The sequence below is a fragment of the Lycorma delicatula genome, chromosome 1 (assembly GCF_047948215.1).
Source record: "Lycorma delicatula isolate Av1 chromosome 1, ASM4794821v1, whole genome shotgun sequence".
Taxonomy (NCBI): domain Eukaryota; kingdom Metazoa; phylum Arthropoda; class Insecta; order Hemiptera; family Fulgoridae; genus Lycorma; species Lycorma delicatula.
Genome location: NC_134455.1, coordinates 133,620,654 through 133,641,908, shown reverse-complemented (window position 1 = coordinate 133,641,908; position 21,255 = coordinate 133,620,654). Strand labels below are relative to the sequence as shown.

The window sequence follows — 21,255 nt, the reverse complement described above, 5'->3', positions numbered from 1 at the left end:
GTTATTTTTCATCAATATAAAAAAACATGTAAAGTATTAAATAAATTTTAATGTTTTGATTTTAACAATTTTTTTTTAATAAAAATAAAATTAATTGTTTGCAAAACATGTTCTCAACTTTTTCAAAATTTGGGATTCATGCAAGAGTTTTTTTAATGATAAAATATTCATAAAAATTGACTTGAATAAATCAAACAAAAAAAATTAAATTTTAAAAACACTTTTCGATTTTTTTTTTTTTAATTTGAGAGCTCCCCACAAGGGTAGGGTTATTAAGTTATTTTAGTGACTTTATTGTTTAAAAAATACATTTTGAACATTAAAAATCTGAAATTGTGGAAAAAATTCATTTTGGTATTCCTATACTCAAGGAGAAGCATTCGATAAAATTAATTTTTAAGAAAATAATATCAAAGTGGTACGAGTAAATTTAAAAAATAGAACTTTTTTAAATTGTTTTAAAAGATATAAATATACAGTCATAATTCTAAATAAACAAAGTTGTAATTTTCTAGGAAGGAAGTGAAACTTTTTGACTATTTTTTTTTTTTCAAGAAATTATAACCAGTAATGACTATCAAAAAATTAAAATTTTTATATTCAAAATGCAATGTGTAAATTGGAGATAGATTTAAATTTAAAATAATATTTTTTTAATTAAAAATATTTTCATTACCATAGACCACTGGAGTGGGATGGGCAAAAAGGTTTTACAGTGATTTGAAGGCTGATTGATTTAGAAAATATTATGTAAAAAGCACACTCTCATTATTCCTATTCTGAAGTAATATATAGCTAAAAAAATAAAAATATATAGTCATTTTTTTAATTGTATCTTAATAAAAAAAAATTCAACTTTTATAAGACAACATTTTTTTCTAAATTCCCTGCTAAAAAACTGAAATTTTATTTAAGCTGAAACACCCCTACCCCTTTTTCCAATTTTTTGAAAACTACACATTCTTCCCTTTCAGAAATTAGTGGACAGGTACTACACTGTGTGAAAAAATCAATCGACGAGATCCAGACTTATAAGACAGGCCATCATCAAACATACGCACAAACATCCTAGAGACTTAAAAAAGACAATTTTTTTTACCGATCTATATACTTTCCTGTTATAGCTATAGCTCCTATAATAACACATCACTATAACCAGGAAAGTAATAATAATTGATTCTTTATGTCTCAGATTGTGATCAACTACATATTTCAACTAAAAAGAGGCCCATAACTCAGTAGTTTACACTAAATGTATATATATTGGTGAGAAACGAGTAAAATAATGTGGAAGACATTGGTATTACGAAGGTTGAAGTGAAGAAGAGTTTACTGCCTGCATATTTGAGTATTGCCAGTCTAAGTCGAGCACTGGCTTTTCAATGAGGTTGCATAAATCATGTGTTGTTGGTTGTCAAAATGTAATTAACTGTTGAACATGTATTCGTGATGGAAAAATTTAGAAGATGAAATCTCATGATAAGAATAACAATGCAATACTCTGTCACACAACATGTATTGTTGTTTGACAGAGAAAGTTCACAGAGATTAGTAAAGAAAGCATCAATGAATTGTTATTCAGAAGTCAGGTAAAAAAAGTTTTGCAAAACAGGTTTGAGATTAGACCATAAATATGCCCAAACACAGGTCAGTTTTAACAACACAGGTCGTACAGGACATTAAAGCAGCAGTTACAAGATATCCTCATAAATCAAGCTGAGAAAAGAATATTTCACTAGGTTTAACCCACACTGTAGTAAGGAGAATGCTGAAATGTTACCTGTATCGAATGCAGATTTTCTGTGATCCAACTAAGGCTGATTATATACTATAAGGGTTTTTTACAGTCAATGGTTCAACAACTTCATTAACGGCAATATTGGCAATTTACATCAAGTGTTTTTCAGAGATAAAGTGTGGTTTCACCTTGATGGGTATGTTAATAGTCAAAACTACCAAGCCTGGAGTACTGAAAACCTGCACATTTTCTTTGAATCTCGCCTACACCCAGAAATAATCGGTATATGGTGTGTGGATTCAAGGCGACTTGTTTTGAAAAGCTTGTTAGAAATTTTGAAAAAACTGTGGATGCTGCCATCTACCAAGAAATAATCCAACAGTTCATACCTTACTGCAAGAGGATGAGCACAACTGCTAGTTGCAATAGGACAGTGTCACTTGCCTACAGACGCTTTACTGCTATAAAATGAGATGCTACAGGATTTTTTAGTGAAAGAATCATTTCTAAAGGATCGTGGCCACCAAGATCCCTGAATCTGACTAGTCCAAACTTCTTTCTTTTGGGGTTACTAAAAGATATTGTTTATAGGATCAATACACATATTCTGCAAGAACTGAAAACAAGCATTACCAATGCCATCCAGGAAATAGAGAGGGTACAGCTAACAAGAGCAGCCAATGACATGGTCAAGTGTTGACAAGTGCATAGTAGTGGATGGGCATCATTTTCAACACTGTTGTAAATTAATATGCAAGTGTTTGCACAATAAACTATTACTATGCAAATAATAATTTAATATTTTTTATTATTACCTTTGCTGACCTCTGTGGCTTAATGGATATTTGTTCAAGTAGGCATGATCCTTCTTGTTTATCTTTCAGAGAATATTGGAGAACTTTGGAATCTTCCAAAGTTATTCCAGTACCTTTATGGTGCAAAGCATTAGCATTCAAAAGTAACAGAATGCAACAATAATTTCTACTGTTAAAGGAAATTTAACTGTTGCGATAAACTATTATTTTTTAACTAATCTGAGTAATCAGGGCCTCTTTTAAGTTGAAAAGTCTGTATAATAATAAAGTAAGTAGGAAATAGTACCTGGCTTTTTCTAATGCACTTCAAACTAAGCACAATTTTTTCTTGTGCTACAATTTAGATTACTTTTGTAAATTATGATCTGCTCCATAACTGACCAAATGTCATAAACTGTATAAGGAAATGGTGATATACTGTATTCATAATTTTTTATTCATCAAGAAACATTTAAAAAATAAATAAATAAATAAATAAACTTTTATTCATCATATACTTCCATTTGGGGGAAAGAAAATTTGAACATCCAAACTGGATATGTGGCTGTTGTAATATATCATGTCTTGACTGTCTCATGCGTATTCCTCTTCTAAAATGTTTATATTAGCAATTTTAACGGCAAACATTTCCTACGATTTCTTACACTACTCGTTCATTTACAGCTTTGACTGTAAAAAAATAATGCAGTCTGGGTATGGCACAGAACACAGTACATAAATGCAGAAAAATTATCCAAGATTTTCAGACTTCTATTTTTAGCGTTCAGTTTCAAAATTAATAAAAATTTTATTCAGTTTTTATTGATTTCAATTGTCATTTTCTAAGAATTTATTATTTACAAAATTTACCTTGAAGTTTTAATTAATTATTAGCAATTAATTTAATAAAGGAAATTTTCACCAAATTTATAAAAGTGTGTTTTCCAGCTCAGATTTTTTTGGTTTTACAATTTTTTCAGAAACTGCTAGAGATACTGTTTTATGAACAATTTCTTTCAACTTTTCATATATGACTGCATACAAAACCACTAATCTGGTGGAAAATTTTAGTATAGTGTTATTTGACTTTTAGAATACAAATCTGGGTAAAATCTTTCCCTAGCCTTAACCTGAAAACAAAGCTTTCCAGATATATGTTTACAGATATATGTTTACTTTTTTCATTATTTTGATGAAGAGGAATACACCTAATAAAATATGGCAGAAACTACCTGAAATGTCCTGTATATATAAATAAAATTTCACAATACATTCCATATATTTGTTCTTAATTCACATTCACACAGTAGAACAGAAATAAAACAATACAGATTGAGAGATAAGCAATAATTAAGATAATCTTCTAAAACGTTAATAAATCTGTAAAAAACTGACCAGTAGAAGTGACCTTGGTGAAACCATTATTAATGTTGGCATCACTCTGCGGCTGTTTTACAAGAAGATCCAAAGCTGTTTCAAACCTCCCACCAGAATGTTTTAAAGCTCTTAAAGAAGCATCCTGAAAAAAAAATCACAATAGAATGATTAACAATCAATTTTCAGAATACACAGTAATAATAAATTAGTCATTAAAACATACTGACAAATGAGCTTCTCAATTTATTTATTTATCTTAAAGTAACAACAGGCTTATGCCCGATTACAGTTACTTTATGACAATGAATTTTTTTAGCAAATGAAAAATTCTATGCCTTACCAAGATTCAAACCCAGAACCTTCTGTATGAAAGGCAAAGACACTCCCACTATTCACACGCGATTCTTGCATTTGGTTACTTTTGAATAATAATGCCCCAAACCATACAGGTGCTGGAATCTTATGATTCCAAAGTTCTCCAAAAGATAATTAACAAGGATCATGCCTACACAATCAAATACCCACTACATCACAAAGTTCAGCAAGATGGTAATAAAAACCTAATCTAATTTTTATGAAAATATATTTTTATTTTCAACTTCTATTTCTACTTTCTCTGTTGTTTATCAATGCAAAGTATACAATAATAAAAAAGTTTTATCAACAAAATAGAAATCGGAAGAGGAGAAAATGTACTACATTACCTCACAAACTCTCTTAAATGCAAACGCTTGAGGAAATTTTCTTCATTGTTTTTTAGCGAGTTTCTTGAAATCAATGATTAATAATGTATAGTGTCCTGTAGACTATGCACCAAAAACCAACATTAAAAAAGTAAACATAAACGGTAATAAAATCCAAATAGTAGCCCAATTTAAATACCTCAGCGAAATAATAACAAAAACCTAAATGAAAAACATCAATCCAAATTAAAAAGAAACAAATTGGCTAAAGCTCAAAAATTAACCTAGTACAATTACAATAAACCTTTCAATAAACGTAAAAATTAGACACTACAACACAGTTATAAAACCAGAAGCATTTATGCAGCAAAAACTCTTCCAGACTCTAGAAAATCAAAAATAATTGGAAGAATCTGTATCAATAACAAGTACCAGAAAGACAGGCAGTGGCAGATTGTGCCCAACAAAGTCGTCTACAAAGAGTTAGAACAATCACAGATACCATGCGTAAGAGAGGACTAGGATTCTTTCAACATATCATGAAGATGTGAGATTCAAGACTTCTGAAACAGCTAGTAAAGTACAATCTCGACTTCAAAAACACAGACAGGATACAAATGGATCAGAGAAATAAGAGAGAATCTGAAGGAAATCGACCTTTCACCAGAAGACACCACAGATAAGACAAAATTAAACAAAATCAAGAACAAAAACACCTGCTTCACATTCACAAGAAAAAATCTGACAATACGTACACTTTCAACCTAAAAAAGGCACAATGTTCAGAACGTATGAAAAGGTAGTGGGAGGACTGCTAGGCTCAAACAGTTTCATCACAAAGACTTGGATGATAATGAACTGACTGAAGTGATCCTATAGTCATAAAAGTTAATAATACACTGCCCTGATGATACAGAGATATTGATGACCTTCAGTAGTTGATAAATGGAGTCAAGGTACTGAAAAATACATGGAATAATGTCAAATGTAAAGAACATAAAGAAGAAAAGTCTTGTGAATATTGAAAGGACAACCCCTGATACTGAAGCTCTCATCATAATTAAAATAACAATCAACAGAAATTAATAAATTTGGTACACAGTTATCGATTTGCTAACAAATAAACCACTGAAATTAAAGCACGAATTGAGAAAGCATCAGTACATAATATTAAGGTAAAATGGCAACAATTTTAGCTTGAATTTTGTTTGGCAAAATGCTACATTCTAAAGAATGAGGAAGCAAATAAAAAAAAAGCAGTAATGGTTAAAAGTAGGAAGGAAACTCTATCTTGGCCAGATATTGGGGACAAAGCACACAACTACAAATGATATTGCTGAAGGTCCAAAAAAGAAAAATGAAAAAAGAATATCTCAGGTGCATTATCCGAGAGAGTGGTTTAAATGTTGGTATCAAGTGACCTGTTCTAAGCCAAAGTCCCTCCAACTGTCCCAGCCCATTATTAATTTCCAACCTGCAACACAGAGTTGGCACTTGAAGAATTTTTATGAAAATATTTCTCCAATTCGTACTATACTTTATGATACAAATTTTAAACTAAATATTATTAATGCATATGACTGTCTGATAATTATCTATAATCCTTGTTAACATTACATGGTTTAAATGAGCACACACTAAATGACTGTGGGGGAAGTAACTTTTATTTACATATTTTAAACAAAATGCATCTGATGTTAAGTATTATTGTTACAATTTCCGCTTAATCAATTCAATGCAATGAAAGCACTGAAACATAATAAAAAGCATTTCAAAAATAAACCATACTCATATAAAGACAGGTAATATGTTTTAATCTTCTGTGCTAATAATAATAATTTTATCAATCCATTTAACACAACTCAATAAAAATAAAAAAAAGGTATTTCCCCTCCAAATTTTAATAACTTGCTTCTATAAACACCACTGATTACATTATATTTCAAATACAAAAAAAAAACAATAAATAACATAAAACTAGTGGACCAAAAAATGTTAACTATGAAAAATTGAAATTCATTCTTTGTACATTTGTCTTTTATAAACCAAAATTTTTTATAGTACACAAAGAATTCTCTCTCTACTACAAAATTATTACATATGAAATGAGAGTCTTAAGTCAGAAGTAATACGAGATTAATTTGGCAGATCAATATAAAACTGGGCAACACTCAAAAAAGTTACTTTATTTTACTTACTTAAATTACTTCATTATAATTTATCATTAAACAAGTTTACAAACCATGTCAGCATGAATGAAAAAGAAAAATGAAAATAGATCAGAGGATGCTACCAAGATTTGATAGAAATCACATTAGAAAAATACAGATTTCTGGCATATTTAAAAGTGGAAATTTTTAGTTAAAACATCTGAGTTTATTATAATTTTAACAAACAAAATGACATTTCACTAAAGTTTAAATAAAAAAACTTTTAGCCCTATTAAATTATTTATAAATACAATAAAAAAAACTATAAACTGTGTATAAAAATAAATTTAAAAAATTATTTTAAAAATTAAAACAAAACAGTAGTATAAAGATGCAAAAACAAAAAACAGACCAGCACCAGTAAAGGGCACCTTCCCAAATTGATGGAAAACACAGTAAAATGATAAGGTAAAAATCTTACACAGCTGTAAAGAACTGTTTCATCAATTTCTGCTACATCACTGAATTTTCATTATAATGCTGTGTAATATATAAAAGAATGTGTCAATGTGTTGAAAATGTATAAAAGAATGTGTTGTAACACATAACACATCATTACATAACAAGGAGGTGCCATCAGATGATACAAGAAATTTATACATTAACTCTTTTTTTAATTCATGCATTCATCCTTTAAACAACATATGTAGGACAACTTAATAAATAATAGTCTGAAGATGACCATTTCCACAGAAACATGGTACTTTTTACATGTTGCAAGACTTACTGTTGACAAGTCAACCCATCCCATCCTAATTCCTTTCTTTATAAAACAGTTTATCTTTTAATCCATTTTATTTCATTTATATAAATGTGCATGAAACCCAAGAATACAAAATGGTATAAAATAACATAAGTAGATGACAAAATCATCATTTATAAATTAAAATAGTTCTTAATAGTATATAATCCTGTATTGTATTATAAACTAGCTCCCCTTCGCAGCTGCAGCTTCACCTTCACTATATGGTTACTTGCGTTTCCATATAGTGAAAAGATTGACTGCCAATCTTTCTATTTTATGTTTATTAGTCAAGTAACCAGACACAGGTGCAGCCAGCCACACATACACCAACAGTGGCAGTGGGTGTGGTGGTTGAGCCCCGCAGCACCATGTACCTTCGCATTCCTTAAAAAAAATATCAGAATTTAAAAAAACCTGAAAATGGTTTTTAAATATTTATCTCAAGAGTATTTGCAAACCCAAATCTACTGAATATCTCGTTTACTATAGTCAGGATTGGAAAAAATTTATAATTATTGTTCAAAACATTTTTACCACAGTTATTAGTGATTTTTACCTTAGATATTAGTTTATTGACATGAAGATTACACTCACCAAACGTCAGGTGGATTTATTCATTTGTTACAGAGAAATTAAAAAATTAACAGGGTTAATTAAAGAAATTCAAAAATCAATTTTTTTCAATTCTTAAAACTCAAAAAATTTAAAAATTGATTTTTAGATGTTCATAATCAATCAGTTCAAACCCAGCTCATGTAGTGATAAGACAATCACAGTTCACATTTCATTAAAGTGTGCTTCAAATGGTAAATCTCTACTACTACATGATCTCTCTACTATATATATATATATATATATATATATATATATATAGTTTTAGAGATTTTTCGAGATGAAATATATCTAAAAACCTTCTTAGTTATACCAAGAAACCACATGGGTAAAAATTTAGTTGCGAATGATCAGGTAGTTTTTTTGAATGTCCATTTCAAAGTAAAGAGAATCTAAAAATAGGTGATCTCCTGTGAGAATATATTGAAACATAAAAATATTGAAAATTATGCCTAAACAATTTAGTTGGTACATGAAAGTCAAAAGGTTTCAATAACTTAGGACAATAAAAAAACTAATCAAAATTTTATAGGCAAATATTGAATCTATTCTTGTCAGAAATGATTCAACACTTCGTATTTTTAACAGATTTAAAATAAGAATAAAAAGTTATGATCGTTAAAGTGCACAGGATCACAGACTTTATAGACAGCATATAAGATTTATAGACAGCAAAGATTCTACATGGTATTTTAGTAATTTTAATTGCAGACCCGTAAAAGGTTGTCAGACAACAGAGCCGTACGTTGTTATCAGATATATAACAGCATAATATAAAGTTCGGTAAGAATTAATATTTCTAAAATTTTTGTGGAATCTCTTAATAAAATTTACCAATTTTTCAGTGACTTAGATACAGTAAAACCAATGTGTTTACTGAAGGATAATTTACTACAAAAATTTACACCTGTCTTTAATACAAAATCACTGCAGTTTTTATTCAATAAATCAACATTTGCAGTGTTAACAAAAGTTTATGAAATATAATTTTACAAACATCCTTCTGTAATACAATTTTTCATAGAGATGTTTTTTTTTTTACTTTCTGTTCTTCCAATTGTCCATATTTTATTATAATTTGCTACAAACTGCAAAAATATTTTGAAGAATTTCTTCGTAATTCTTAGATACTAACAATTTCTTTTCAATAAAAACTATCTGGTTATGCCTACTGCACTCATATTATTTTTTTTAAAAAACTACAAACCTAAACTGCTTTATATATATATATTGCTGAACATTATATTAGTTATAACTAAAAATTATATTAGTTATATGATAAGAAAGCTCATGAGGAAATATGGAAACTGAGATTTAAAATTAACCCTAGAAAAACTAAGCTAGTAAGAAGGGAAAGATATTGGAAAAGGGCAAGATTTCTAGACAGAAATAGTGAATATAAATATCATTAGTTAATTCAATCAAATAGGATGATAAATAGGATGATGGTAGTTAGATGTTAAGAAAGTACACAAAGTAAGATATGCTTAAATGTGACATCAGTGGGGTTTATTACAATATAAAGATGTCGGCAATGTCAAAAGCACATGGAAGTTGAATAATGTAGCAATGAATACATTGACAAGATGCATTGGAGTTACTTTTCTGAGCAGGATAATGAATGAGAAAGTTATGCAAAGAAGAAAGTGATAGAACACCTTAATGATAATTAAGAAAGAGATTGTTGTGGTGGTTTATCTAGTTGAGAAGAACATGTGATGAGAAAGGGGTTTCCCTTATTATTTTATTCAGCAATCAATATAAAATTATGTAAATAATGTAAAATTGAAACCATTAGAAAGGTATTTTTATTTTTTATTTCAAAAAAAAAAAAAGAAAAAAACTTAATTTAAGTTCTCATTTAGCCGGTCTGCGTGGCGTGAGTGGTAGCGCCTCAGCTTTCATCCGGAGGCATGGCATTATTCATATGCTACAAAAATTAATTTTGTATTCTTACACAGAAGCTTTGAGTTTCTGTAGTGAATTTCATCAAACAAAGAAAAAACAGCATCCTGTTTAAACATTATTTCAGACTAATCTTTATATATATATTTCTTGTGTGCATGTGTATGAAAGTGAACTCCTCCTAAACGGCTGGACTGATTTTGATTAAATTTTGTGTGTGTGTTCAAGGGGATTCGAGAATGATTTAGATTCACAATTTGGTCCACTGGAAAATGTATTTTAATTAATTTTTTATTTATAAGTAGTTGTTGATTTTGGAATGTTTTACATTGGATTCGGCAGACTGCACTACCATCACAGTATCGAATATTCAATAATATTCTATTTCAATTTTAGTTTGTCCTGACAGTTGGTGCTGCGATCAAATTGAGAAAAATATTTTGTAATTTTGTGTTATTATTGTGTTACAAAAAATCGCAAGAAAACAGTTTTTTAATAAATAAGAAGCTAATAAATCAGATGGAAATGTAAACAAAGGAAAACCAATCAGATCAATGCAAGATGGCCGCTGTCAAACACAAGAAGCAATCACAAAGAGCCCGTAAGGCCGTTGCCAATGTAAACAAAATCACAACTGATTAAGTAACAAGTAGGCAGCACTGCGATCGCGTTTAGAATTGTGCGCGAATTGAGAAATATTATATAATTATTTATTGAAATAACATTTTAAAGTGTAATTAAAAAATATACATTGTGCAAATTTGTAAGGTACAGTATTGAAGTAAAAATGTTTTTTTAATTTATTTATGTGTTGTTGATCTTGGGATGGTTAAGGTTCACAATTGGGTCCGGTAGGTAGCGTGTGGGTCCAATAGGCAGAGCTGCGATCGCGTTTTAGAAGTTTTTTTTTTTAATTTTTGGTTTATCAGTCAAACCCGGTAGTTGGTGCTGCGATCGGATTCTAGGAATTTTTTTTTATTTTGTTACTTTTTCGCATATCAGTTACTTGCATCGTAGCTTAGTGTTGTTCTTACATTAAAATACATATTTAGAGAATAGTTTGAATTAAATCCGATAGTTAGTGCTGTTCTGACAATTGGATTTATTTACATTCTGAATTTTATAAAGTTAAAGGTGAAATTTTATAAGGTTCTGTAATGTTTTGTAAGTTTCTTAATGTTCAGTATTAATTGTAATGATTTTGCAGCCACAACACTTTTCGTTAAAAAATTATTTTCCACCGAATACTGTGATTAGAGAGTGGTGTGAATTAAATCCGATAGGTAGTGCTGTTGTTTTGCCATTTGGATTTATTTACATTCTGACTTTTATAAAGTGAAAGGTTAAATTTTGTTAAATTGCTAATGTTCAGTTTTTTAAGGTTTTATGAAACTTTCAATTGTTGTCATTTAATCTGTATGTATACTCAGATCTAGCAATAGCGAAGCATTGCCGAGTCTGCTAGAATTCCATGCTTATTGAGAATATTATATTATTATTTATTGAAATAACGTTTTAAAGTTTAATTAAAAAATGTACATTGTGCAAATTTGTAAGGTGCAGTACTGAAGTGAGTATTTTACATGATTTTTCATGAATTTTAATGATGTATACACGTGCATTCAATAACAATCAACTTAATCTACAAATTTAAATTGTCAGTTCTCATTTGATTCTATGCAACTTATGAAGTATTGAACGGCTCTTTGAAAATAAAAATTTAAGTTTGTAAAATAAAATAAAGCATTTATAAAATTAAAATATAAGTTACTTATAATATAGTTTAAAGTATATTTAAAAAATTGAATTTATAATGTTTTAGCTGATTAATTTTATAAAAAGTTTTCTAAAATTATTTTTAATTTACAATTATCTTAAATTTGGTAAAATAGATGTTAAAATAAAGAATGAGAAAAATGATAAAAATTTCTACTAAAATTTTAACTACGTTGCTTTTTTACAGTGCTTTAATTTTTTTTATTAATTGATTAATTAAACTGTTACATGGTTACGAAACATCAAAATTATTAAATAAAAAAATAAATATGTAGGAGGTACCTTTTTTAGAATGATGTTAAGTGAAAATTAGTAGTAATGTGGATGAAAATTGATTAATTAGACTAATTACTAATTTTACGACGTTTCGATTTTTTAATTCAATTTTCATCGGACATCTCAATATTTAGTGAAAATAAATATTAACCACACTACACATAATTAATCAATAAACCCTTTACAATAATACAACAATCACAAACTGATAATATCATACTAATAGTCATTTTAATGAAATTTAGAACACATTCCTGCTAATTTTAACTTAATTAAGTTACTTATATTTATGTGTGTGCATTTATTACAGAATAATGCCGCGTCACGACCTGAGCTGTACAAGGCTGGGCATTATTGTGAAGCAGAATGATGCCTTTGTGCCGAGATCTAGGGCAATTTTTCAACAATTCTGGCTTCAGTTTGTTGATAAGCAAGTCGTAGTAAGCACTACTTATTGTTCATTGATCTACAAAATCAACAATACCCAGGCATTTTCATCTCAATTTCTGCTGATGGTTAAGTTCGAAATTTTTTCTTGAGAGGTGAACTATTGTGCTTCCACTCCAAGCTCTATCTTTTTAATTCCAGTTTGTAATGATAAATCCATGTCTCAACGTAGGCTAAAATACTGTGCCGTGCAATAAAGCATCATCTTCCTGCTGATACCCTGTTTCAGCTCTGCACATATGTGAAGTCCTTATAGTAATTTGTCAATTCTCTTGGAACCAATCTTGGGCTTGTTGGCAATAATGTTATAAATTGTACAGACACTTATTTGTAATTTTTCATCCCTTATCTCAACTATAGTCCATTGGTAGAAGACCGACGAATCAGAGTCTATGCGGGTTTCAAGCTCTAGAATTATAACTTCAATTGCATGTCCAGAATGGTGTTCATCAGTTCAACCATTTTAAGATTTTTCTACCTGCTTGTAAAAATCTCTGTGGCTCATACCAACTTTGTCCATATTGTCTGGTCATAAGAGAGTAAATGTTAACTAGTTTTTCACCTTTACAAAGCAAAAAAGGATCATGAATCATGATCCATAATTCACGAGTTTCATGAGCAAACTTCAAGAGAACTCACCATGATAAAATTAGATTTTGAGGTTATCAACAAAACAATTTTACTCAAATAGCTAATCAAAAGTGACCACAGGGTTAGAAACTCGCTGTTCTGAAAATATCATAAAACCCTCTTACCAACTGTTTTGTACCACATCTATTTTTATCTTAATTATTGAATGACCCTCATATATTGAAGAAGTTCTACTGATACATATCAGGGAGTAAACAAACAATGATTTCTAAAAGCTAGTGCATAATCTCAAAGAAGATAAAACAGAAAACCTGTCTGTTAGGACTCTAACCAGAATTTAAAAAACACTGATGAGGCACTCGCTACACATTTTATCAGGCAAACCGAATCAAGAACAGAAATTTTATTTTTAATTAAGCAAAAAAAAAAAGTAAAGGATTTAATATGAACTGTTCTAGTATGAACTTTAACAAGAAAAGTACAAGAAGAATAACGCAAACTTAATCTTAAAAAAAAAGAATCTGCAAAAAAATGTTTTCTTGGAACAAACAGTTTATTTTTATTCTTAACTACTGCAAATACAAAACAATTTTGAGTTAATAAGTTGCAAGAATTTTAAACAATGTGCACACTTCAAGTAATTTTCAGTTGTTTTATCTAAATAAAAATAGAAAAATGAAACCCCTAAGCTCAAAATACAATTAATTTTACAATAATACATTTAATATTATTTATGTCAAATGTCATTTTTGTCAAATATAATATGTTTTATGTTTCATTTTATTCAAGTGGATTAAAAAATTTGGTTTTATAATCTTGTATCTAAGATTTGAATGTTGTACTTAATGTCTCTGTTTGTCTGTCCCACTTTTATGAGATAACTTGCAAAACTTGATTCTGTGGTGCAGACTGCTAGTATATGTTCAAAAAATACCTGTGAGGGAATGTTTATCATTGAACATTCATTCATTTACATAATGAGTGTGCAGTGTATATTATATTAGCTTGCTGTGTGGCCCTAGTACACACTGTTTGTTGTTTTGAAAATAACACAGTAACGATTCCTGATAATGTTGACAACTCTGTATGATGTTAGCTGCATCAACTTTTATCTTTTGTTATTTATTACGCATCATGATTGTAAATATCAATGAAAAGGTAAATTATCTGGTAGTTTACACATGCAATTCAATAGATATAGTGACGACAGATTCAGAAGACATAATGATCTGACATAAGGGAGAAGATAAAATTAAGAAATAGACAGTTGTATGATATAAGAGAATTGAAAAGTGTATCGATGATCATAGAAAAAAGTAAAGCAATAGTATTTACTGATGGAGAGGGAGGGGAAATAGAGAAAGTAATTGGCTAATACTTTTTATCTTTACATCTCCATCATTAGGGGAATGAAAATTATGGAATGTTACTGGAATGGAAATCTGAAAAAAGGAACAGAAGAAAGGAGATTTTATCAAAATGTTAGTAGGATTATTGTAAAATAACAAGGGCCAAGAGCTTAAAATCAAACAACTTAAAAAATGCTTTAATGCAATTTTGTTTTTCATAGCAAAATCATGGACAATGGAAAGAGAAAAAGCAGAATGTAAATGAAGCATCTTATGATGTGCCACAAGGAAGGAAGGACAAGGCAGAACTGTAGTTGAGATTAGTAATCTCAACTACAGTTCTGCCTTGAGAAAAATTGAGAAAGAGAGAGGAGAGATATATTTTAAGATGAACACAATTAAGGTAGAGTGATAAGAATGATGGAATTGGAAGTTTTAGGGGAAGACCCACAAAAAGGTAGATAGGTAATTTTAGGGAAGATTTCAGCAAGATGTGTATGAAGATACGGTGGGGGTTACATAAGAAGAATGATAGAAAAAGTAGTAATCATCATGAAATATCTGATTTTTACTTGAAATCAAACTCCATAAAAATTTAATGGTAAAAGATGACAAAAAAAATTCACATACCTCTGTGTAGCCCATATTGATAAGTTGAGTAAGGGCCTGTCGTACAACAGAATTGATTTCCTTGTCGATACCGATACCGTTTGAGTTAGAATTAGAGGTAGAACTAAGGCCAGATGCAGAACTAACACCGCTTGTAGTTGAAAGGGTAGAGATGGTACTGGCAGCACTCGATCCCACCCCGTTGTTCTCGCTCCCAATATTTGCAAACGGCAGGAGGGAGTTGCGGATCTCCGCTAGGGCCTTTTGATGGTAGCCCGAGGAGCGGGTCGAAGACTTGCCCGAGGACGCAGAGTTCATAGTGGCGCCACCGGGCTGTTGGCCCATACTAGGCCCTCAAGCTGCGCCCCCCTCATCCAATGCAGCCACACCACCACACTGAAAGAAAAAACCAAACAGTTAAGTTTAAGACACTGTAATATAAATTTACCAATAACTGATTTTTAATAAACCACAATGTCTAATAAATACATACAGAAAAAAAATATATATATATTTGTTTTTACTATTTTACAATCCCCTACAAATCTACCAAATAGAACAATTACAAAAATATTCTAATTAAAGTTTAAAAATAAGCAGAAGTTAATGATTTCACAGAGACTACACGGGGCATTATTTTTTACATATCAGGGAAAAAATGTTTTACTGCACTGGCTGTAGTGTTTTAAAACAAATTATTTATTCACTGACTAAAAATGGAACTAATTATGAAGAATCCTCTGAAACGCTTTCATATGTAACAAAAATGGCATTAAGAAAGTGTTTCTTTATACTTATTGGGAGATTTCTATCTTATCAGGTCAAAAAAATTTATTCTTTTTCAATTTTCTGAAAGTACATATACTTTTTTGAAGAATATTTCTGTAAGCTTTACAAGTTTACAAACTTGTAAACTTTACAAAGTTATAATGAGTCAAAGTAGCAGAGATGCAGGTAGAATTTCAGTCAGCAATGAGTGACCTGGCATCACAAATCTGCTCCCAATTTTTTTTATATTTACAGCTCTCATACCAGTCTAAAACCTTTTTTTATTGGTAACAGAATATAGTTACGAATGTAATAAAGGGGTTTTTTATGTTTTTATTTCAGTACGATTCAAAATGTTTAGCGAAAAACACTTATGAGTTTTTATTTTCAAAGTTATAGAACACGTTTAATCATATTTGTTAGTGCAAAAGGCAAAAGAAAAAATAATTCACATTCAGCACCTAAAAATAAAAAATAGTTTTACAAAAATTAATATACAACAGTAGTCATCACTTATAAGTACTTTGACAAAAAAATTAAAACCTAATAATGTTTTCAGAGGCCAATATTATTAATAACATGCATTGGTATCAGGATTGTTCTTGTTTGGTTTTAATATATTGAAAGTATTACTAAGCGTAATAAATCTGACACACATGAATTTTTATACAAACACCTATGAATGCTTTGGATTTAAGACAAATGCAACTGTGACACTTTTGAACTTTATACAATTTTCTTAAAAATACCTTTTCTGAATGGTGGAAAACCTCAGCCCAAAATTATCTGATTGACATGATTCCGGGCTTAAAATGTTCAGAAATATCCCTGCATATTATAAAGAAGAATAATAGAAAAATATCCAAAAACTCTTTTATATAATAAAATAAAGACCTTAAATTATAAGAAAAAGCAATATTTTTGTTTATTACTAAAATTAATTTTATAATTTCATACTATCACCTTATGCGCTGATATTCACCGTATATAAAACTACTCAATTTTGTAATTATCACTTACACCATAGACACCACATTCAGTGATGCTCCAAATCTGGCCAAAAACCTACCAAAAACCTTTGCATAGGATTAAAAAACTTAAGATTCTTTTAGTCAACAGCATATATAAAACATAATTTACATATTTATACTAGCTGACCTGGAAATGCTTCACTATTGCTAGATTTGAGTATATATATACATATAGATTAAACAAACACAAATTAAAGTTTAATAAAACATTAAAAAACTGAACATTAAACAGTACGGAACATCACAAAACTTGACCACCTTTCCTTTTTTCTCTTTCCCTCTTCCAATCTTCACCCCTTTCCCTCTTCCAATTTTCACTCCTTTCCCTCTTTACTTTTTTTGCAAAAATATTTCTTTTCACATAAGTAATACATATTCTGAATATGAGCCAAATCAGACTATAAATATAATTTTTCTAACTATCTCGACCCTGGCACCACCTAGCGGGTCCATTTTTTACAAAAATATTTCTTTTCACATTAACTAATATATATTTTGAATATAAGCCAAATCGATCATACAATTTTTCAAAATATTTCGACCCCCAACAGTGCCTAGCAAGTCCATTGTTGGAAAAATATTACTAAATTAACTTTTTAACAACTCTCTTTCTTTTTTTCCTGTTTAACCTCCGGTAACTACCATTTAGATAATTCTTCAGAGGATGAATGAGGATGATATATATGAGTGTAAATGACCAGTCTTGTACAATCTCAGTTCGACCATTCCTGAGATGTGTGGTTAATTGAAACCCAACCACCAAAGAACACCGGTATCCACGATCTAGTATTCAAATCCATGTAAAAATAACTGGCTTTACTAGGACTTGAACGCTGCAACTCTCGACTTCCAAATCAGCTGATTTGGGAAGACGTGTTAACCACTAGACCAACCCGGTGGGTTTAACTTTTTAACAACTGGAACCTTCTAACATAACAGACACAACGACTAACTATAACAAATTTCACAGAAAAAATATTGGTTTTTCAATGTTAACTTCCATAATTTTTAAGCTATCCAATCACTCAAAAAAACCATTTTGCAGGGAATTTTAAGGGCTAAAAGAAATGTTGTGATTTTAAATTTAATTTTTCACAACTTAATTTTAATGATATAAATCGAAGATTAACTTTTCCTGAAGATGGTCGAATGACTGAAAGTACTAGAAAGGAGAGACTGGGGACGAATCGGTGGTAAGGTTGTATTTAATTTATTTATATATAAAAAATATTTCAAAACTAATATATATTCTAAATATTAGCTAAATCAGACTATAAATACAATTTTTCCAAACATCTTGACCCCGGTGCCACCTAATGGGTCCATTTTTTGCAAAAAATATTTCTTTTCAAGTAACTTAATATATATTCTGAATATGAACCAAATTGGACTATAAATACAATTTTTTGAAATAACTCGAACCCAGCGCCACCTTGTGGGTCCTCTTTTTTTTACAAAAAATATTCCTTTTCACGTAACATATATATTCTGAATATGGGCCAAATCGGTCCATAACGCTTGTAGGTTCACAGCTTGTACCAAAACTAACCTACATTGTCCAGTGTTAGACTGTAAAAATAGAGTATTATCTCAGAATTCTTTTCGCCAACATAAATTTTCATCAAAAATTTCATGAAAATTAAGCTTATCTAACCCTCTGCTTCAAAAGTTATATGTTCCTGATGTGTGCTTTTTGTTTTTTGGGGGGTGAAAACTACCCCTTGTTAAAAAAAAATTCAATTACCAGATTTAAACGTTTCGTAGATTGAAATCATATTTAAATATGTAGAATAAACATTATTTTATGTTGCAGAATATAACTTATGATTTTTTACTGCATTTCAACCCTTAAAAACCATCCATTATGAAGAAATAAAAAAAAAAAATAGTATTCAACAGTTTAAAATGTTTTAATGGTGCATTTATAATAAATTAAAATCCCTTTACTGTTTATAATATAATTTATGATTTATTTATTGCAACGTTTCAACCCTTAATAACCACCTCTTTGAAAAAAATTGTTAAAATTATAGATGTAAGTGTTTTGTAGCTCAAAATAATTTAAATGTGTAGAATAAACACTTCTCCATATTCTGAAGCATAATTTATGTTGTGTTACAACATTTCAACCCTAAGAATCCTCCACCCTAATGATGAAAAAAAAACTTAAGTCTTCAACAGCTTAAAATGTTTTAATGATGCATTTATAATGAATTATAAACTTATTACAGTAGTAATGTAATTTATAATTTATTACAACGTTCCAAACCTTACAAAACCGGCCTTGTGCATATAACCTTAAAAAAATACATTATAGAATTTGTAAAGAATTTTATTTAATACTGTGTATTTAAAAATGAAGTACCACAGAGAACGTTTTTAAAGTGAACCAAATAAAAAGCACGTTTAAAAATCTATTCAGCATTCAAATTAAAATTAATGAATTTATTTAAAATATTATTTTTAATTTTATCATGAAAATTAAATTTCTGCTCTAGTTTTCAATGATGAATTAGATGATGAAATGTGAATTTGATGAACTTTCATTTTTATTAATCAAAAAAATAATAACATATTTGTTAATATTAACAAAGTGCACCACGTGTTTATTCACCTAACTTTTCTTCTTATACTTTCATCTATATATGTATATATTACACAGAAAAAATATTGGTTTTTCAATGATAACTTCCATAATTTTTAAGCTATCCAATTGCTCAAAAAACGATTTTGCAGGGATTTGCAGGGACAAGAAATTTAAGTTAAGGTTCCTTCAGCCCTTTGTTTTTGAAATTTTTGGATTTAAAGGGCTTGGGAATGGTGGTCCTTGCAAATTGAAAAAAATGCACTGGGAAACCATCAACCACCCTCCCTACAATCCAGGTTTGTCCACCCATTGACAATTTTTTTTTGCACCCTTGAAATAATCGCATGAAGGGGATTACAATTACCAGAAATTACCAGTCTGTGGTATGGTCACACACTGATTTTCTCATCATGAAGTGAACACTCAAACATCCAGTGAGGATTTTCACTCATCCTATTGCTGGTGTTGTGCAAACATATATACATGATGAAACTGCGCCCTATATGACATGAAATACAGCATAGGGTCATCTGTCAATGTTTTTGAGAAGCCGGAAGCAATAATTACGATTTTTTTAAACCATGAAGAATCTTATAGAAAATATGTATTTTACACCACTTTGTTGTGATAACTTACTTATAGATTTTTTTCTGACTTTGTAGAAATTTTATTTTACATGTGATAACATTATATTCCATTTTTTACTCATTTTTACAGTATGTTTTTATTATATTTAATATAACTTTTGAGGTCTTCTGTCATGTACTGTTAACTTACCATTTTACCAATCCAGCTCAAATGAGTCTTATCACTCACTAAATTTCATATCTGTATATTTAACTTTTGTGAGTTGTTATTCAAAAAATCCATTTTAACTTTGGAGCTACATAACAGAAAAACACAAGACAAGGTTCTGTCCCTTCGTCATTATTTCAAATATCACATTTTTATAAAATTATACCTGAATGTTTTCTGAAGTTTTTATGTGCAAAGAAATAATTTTATTAATTGAGCTACTAAAAGAGGGAAAAATTGTATAGAATAGATCAGACAATTGTATAGAAGACAAGCTTGACAAGATGTTTCAGTCATCAAAATAAAAATTCTATTTAACTGTAATGAAGTAAGTTATTTATTCCCTCAATCTGGCCAATACACTTATTGAATATTAAACCATAAAATAAAAATCAATAAAAAACGTGTCAAATTTGCGATAATTTTTATAAAATATGATATTCATTAATTTAAAATAATAATGAAGACACAGAACCTTGATCTATGTTTCTATGTTGTACAGTTCTAAACATAAAGTGGATTTACAAATTTATTAACAGCTAATGAATGGTTCAAAATAGAGATCTGAAATTTAAGAGGTGATGTCAATAGAATGGGCTACACCTTGTATAAAAATGTTAGTGATCAAAGTGAATCTACGTGATAGAAAACTCTAAAAAATTGTGTCTTATCCATTCTTAAACAAAAACATACTTTAAAAAAATTAAAATAAAAGAAAATTAATGCATCAACACTATCAAAACCACAAATACAATTATGTAAATTTTGTTTACATCTTTAATACAATAAGATGTTTCATTGATAGTTCAGTCCAAAAAATATTTCACATTATTTGCTCATTCTTTCTTGGTGATAAAAATTACACCATTTTTTTACTTTTCTAATATCATAGCTCTAGAGCAGTGATTATCAACCTTTTTATGTCCACGACATCCAAAAAGTAAAAAAAAAAATATATATAT

The 21,255-nt window shown here is 29.4% G+C and overlaps 1 protein-coding gene across 2 annotated transcripts in view; it reads right to left on the bottom strand.

Annotated features, from left to right (window-relative positions):
- The window catches only part of wts (serine/threonine-protein kinase warts), a 101,511-nt gene that overhangs the window by 44,679 nt on the left and 35,577 nt on the right, over positions 1-21,255 (bottom strand). For both annotated transcript variants that reach the window (XM_075361517.1, XM_075361525.1), the window contains exons 2-3: positions 15,134-15,508; positions 3,928-4,051 (exon numbers count right to left, since the gene is read on the bottom strand). In XM_075361517.1, coding sequence (XP_075217632.1) covers positions 3,928-4,051; positions 15,134-15,457 — 448 coding nt within the window. In that variant the 5' untranslated portion in view covers positions 15,458-15,508. The remainder of the gene's footprint in view (positions 1-3,927; positions 4,052-15,133; positions 15,509-21,255) is intronic.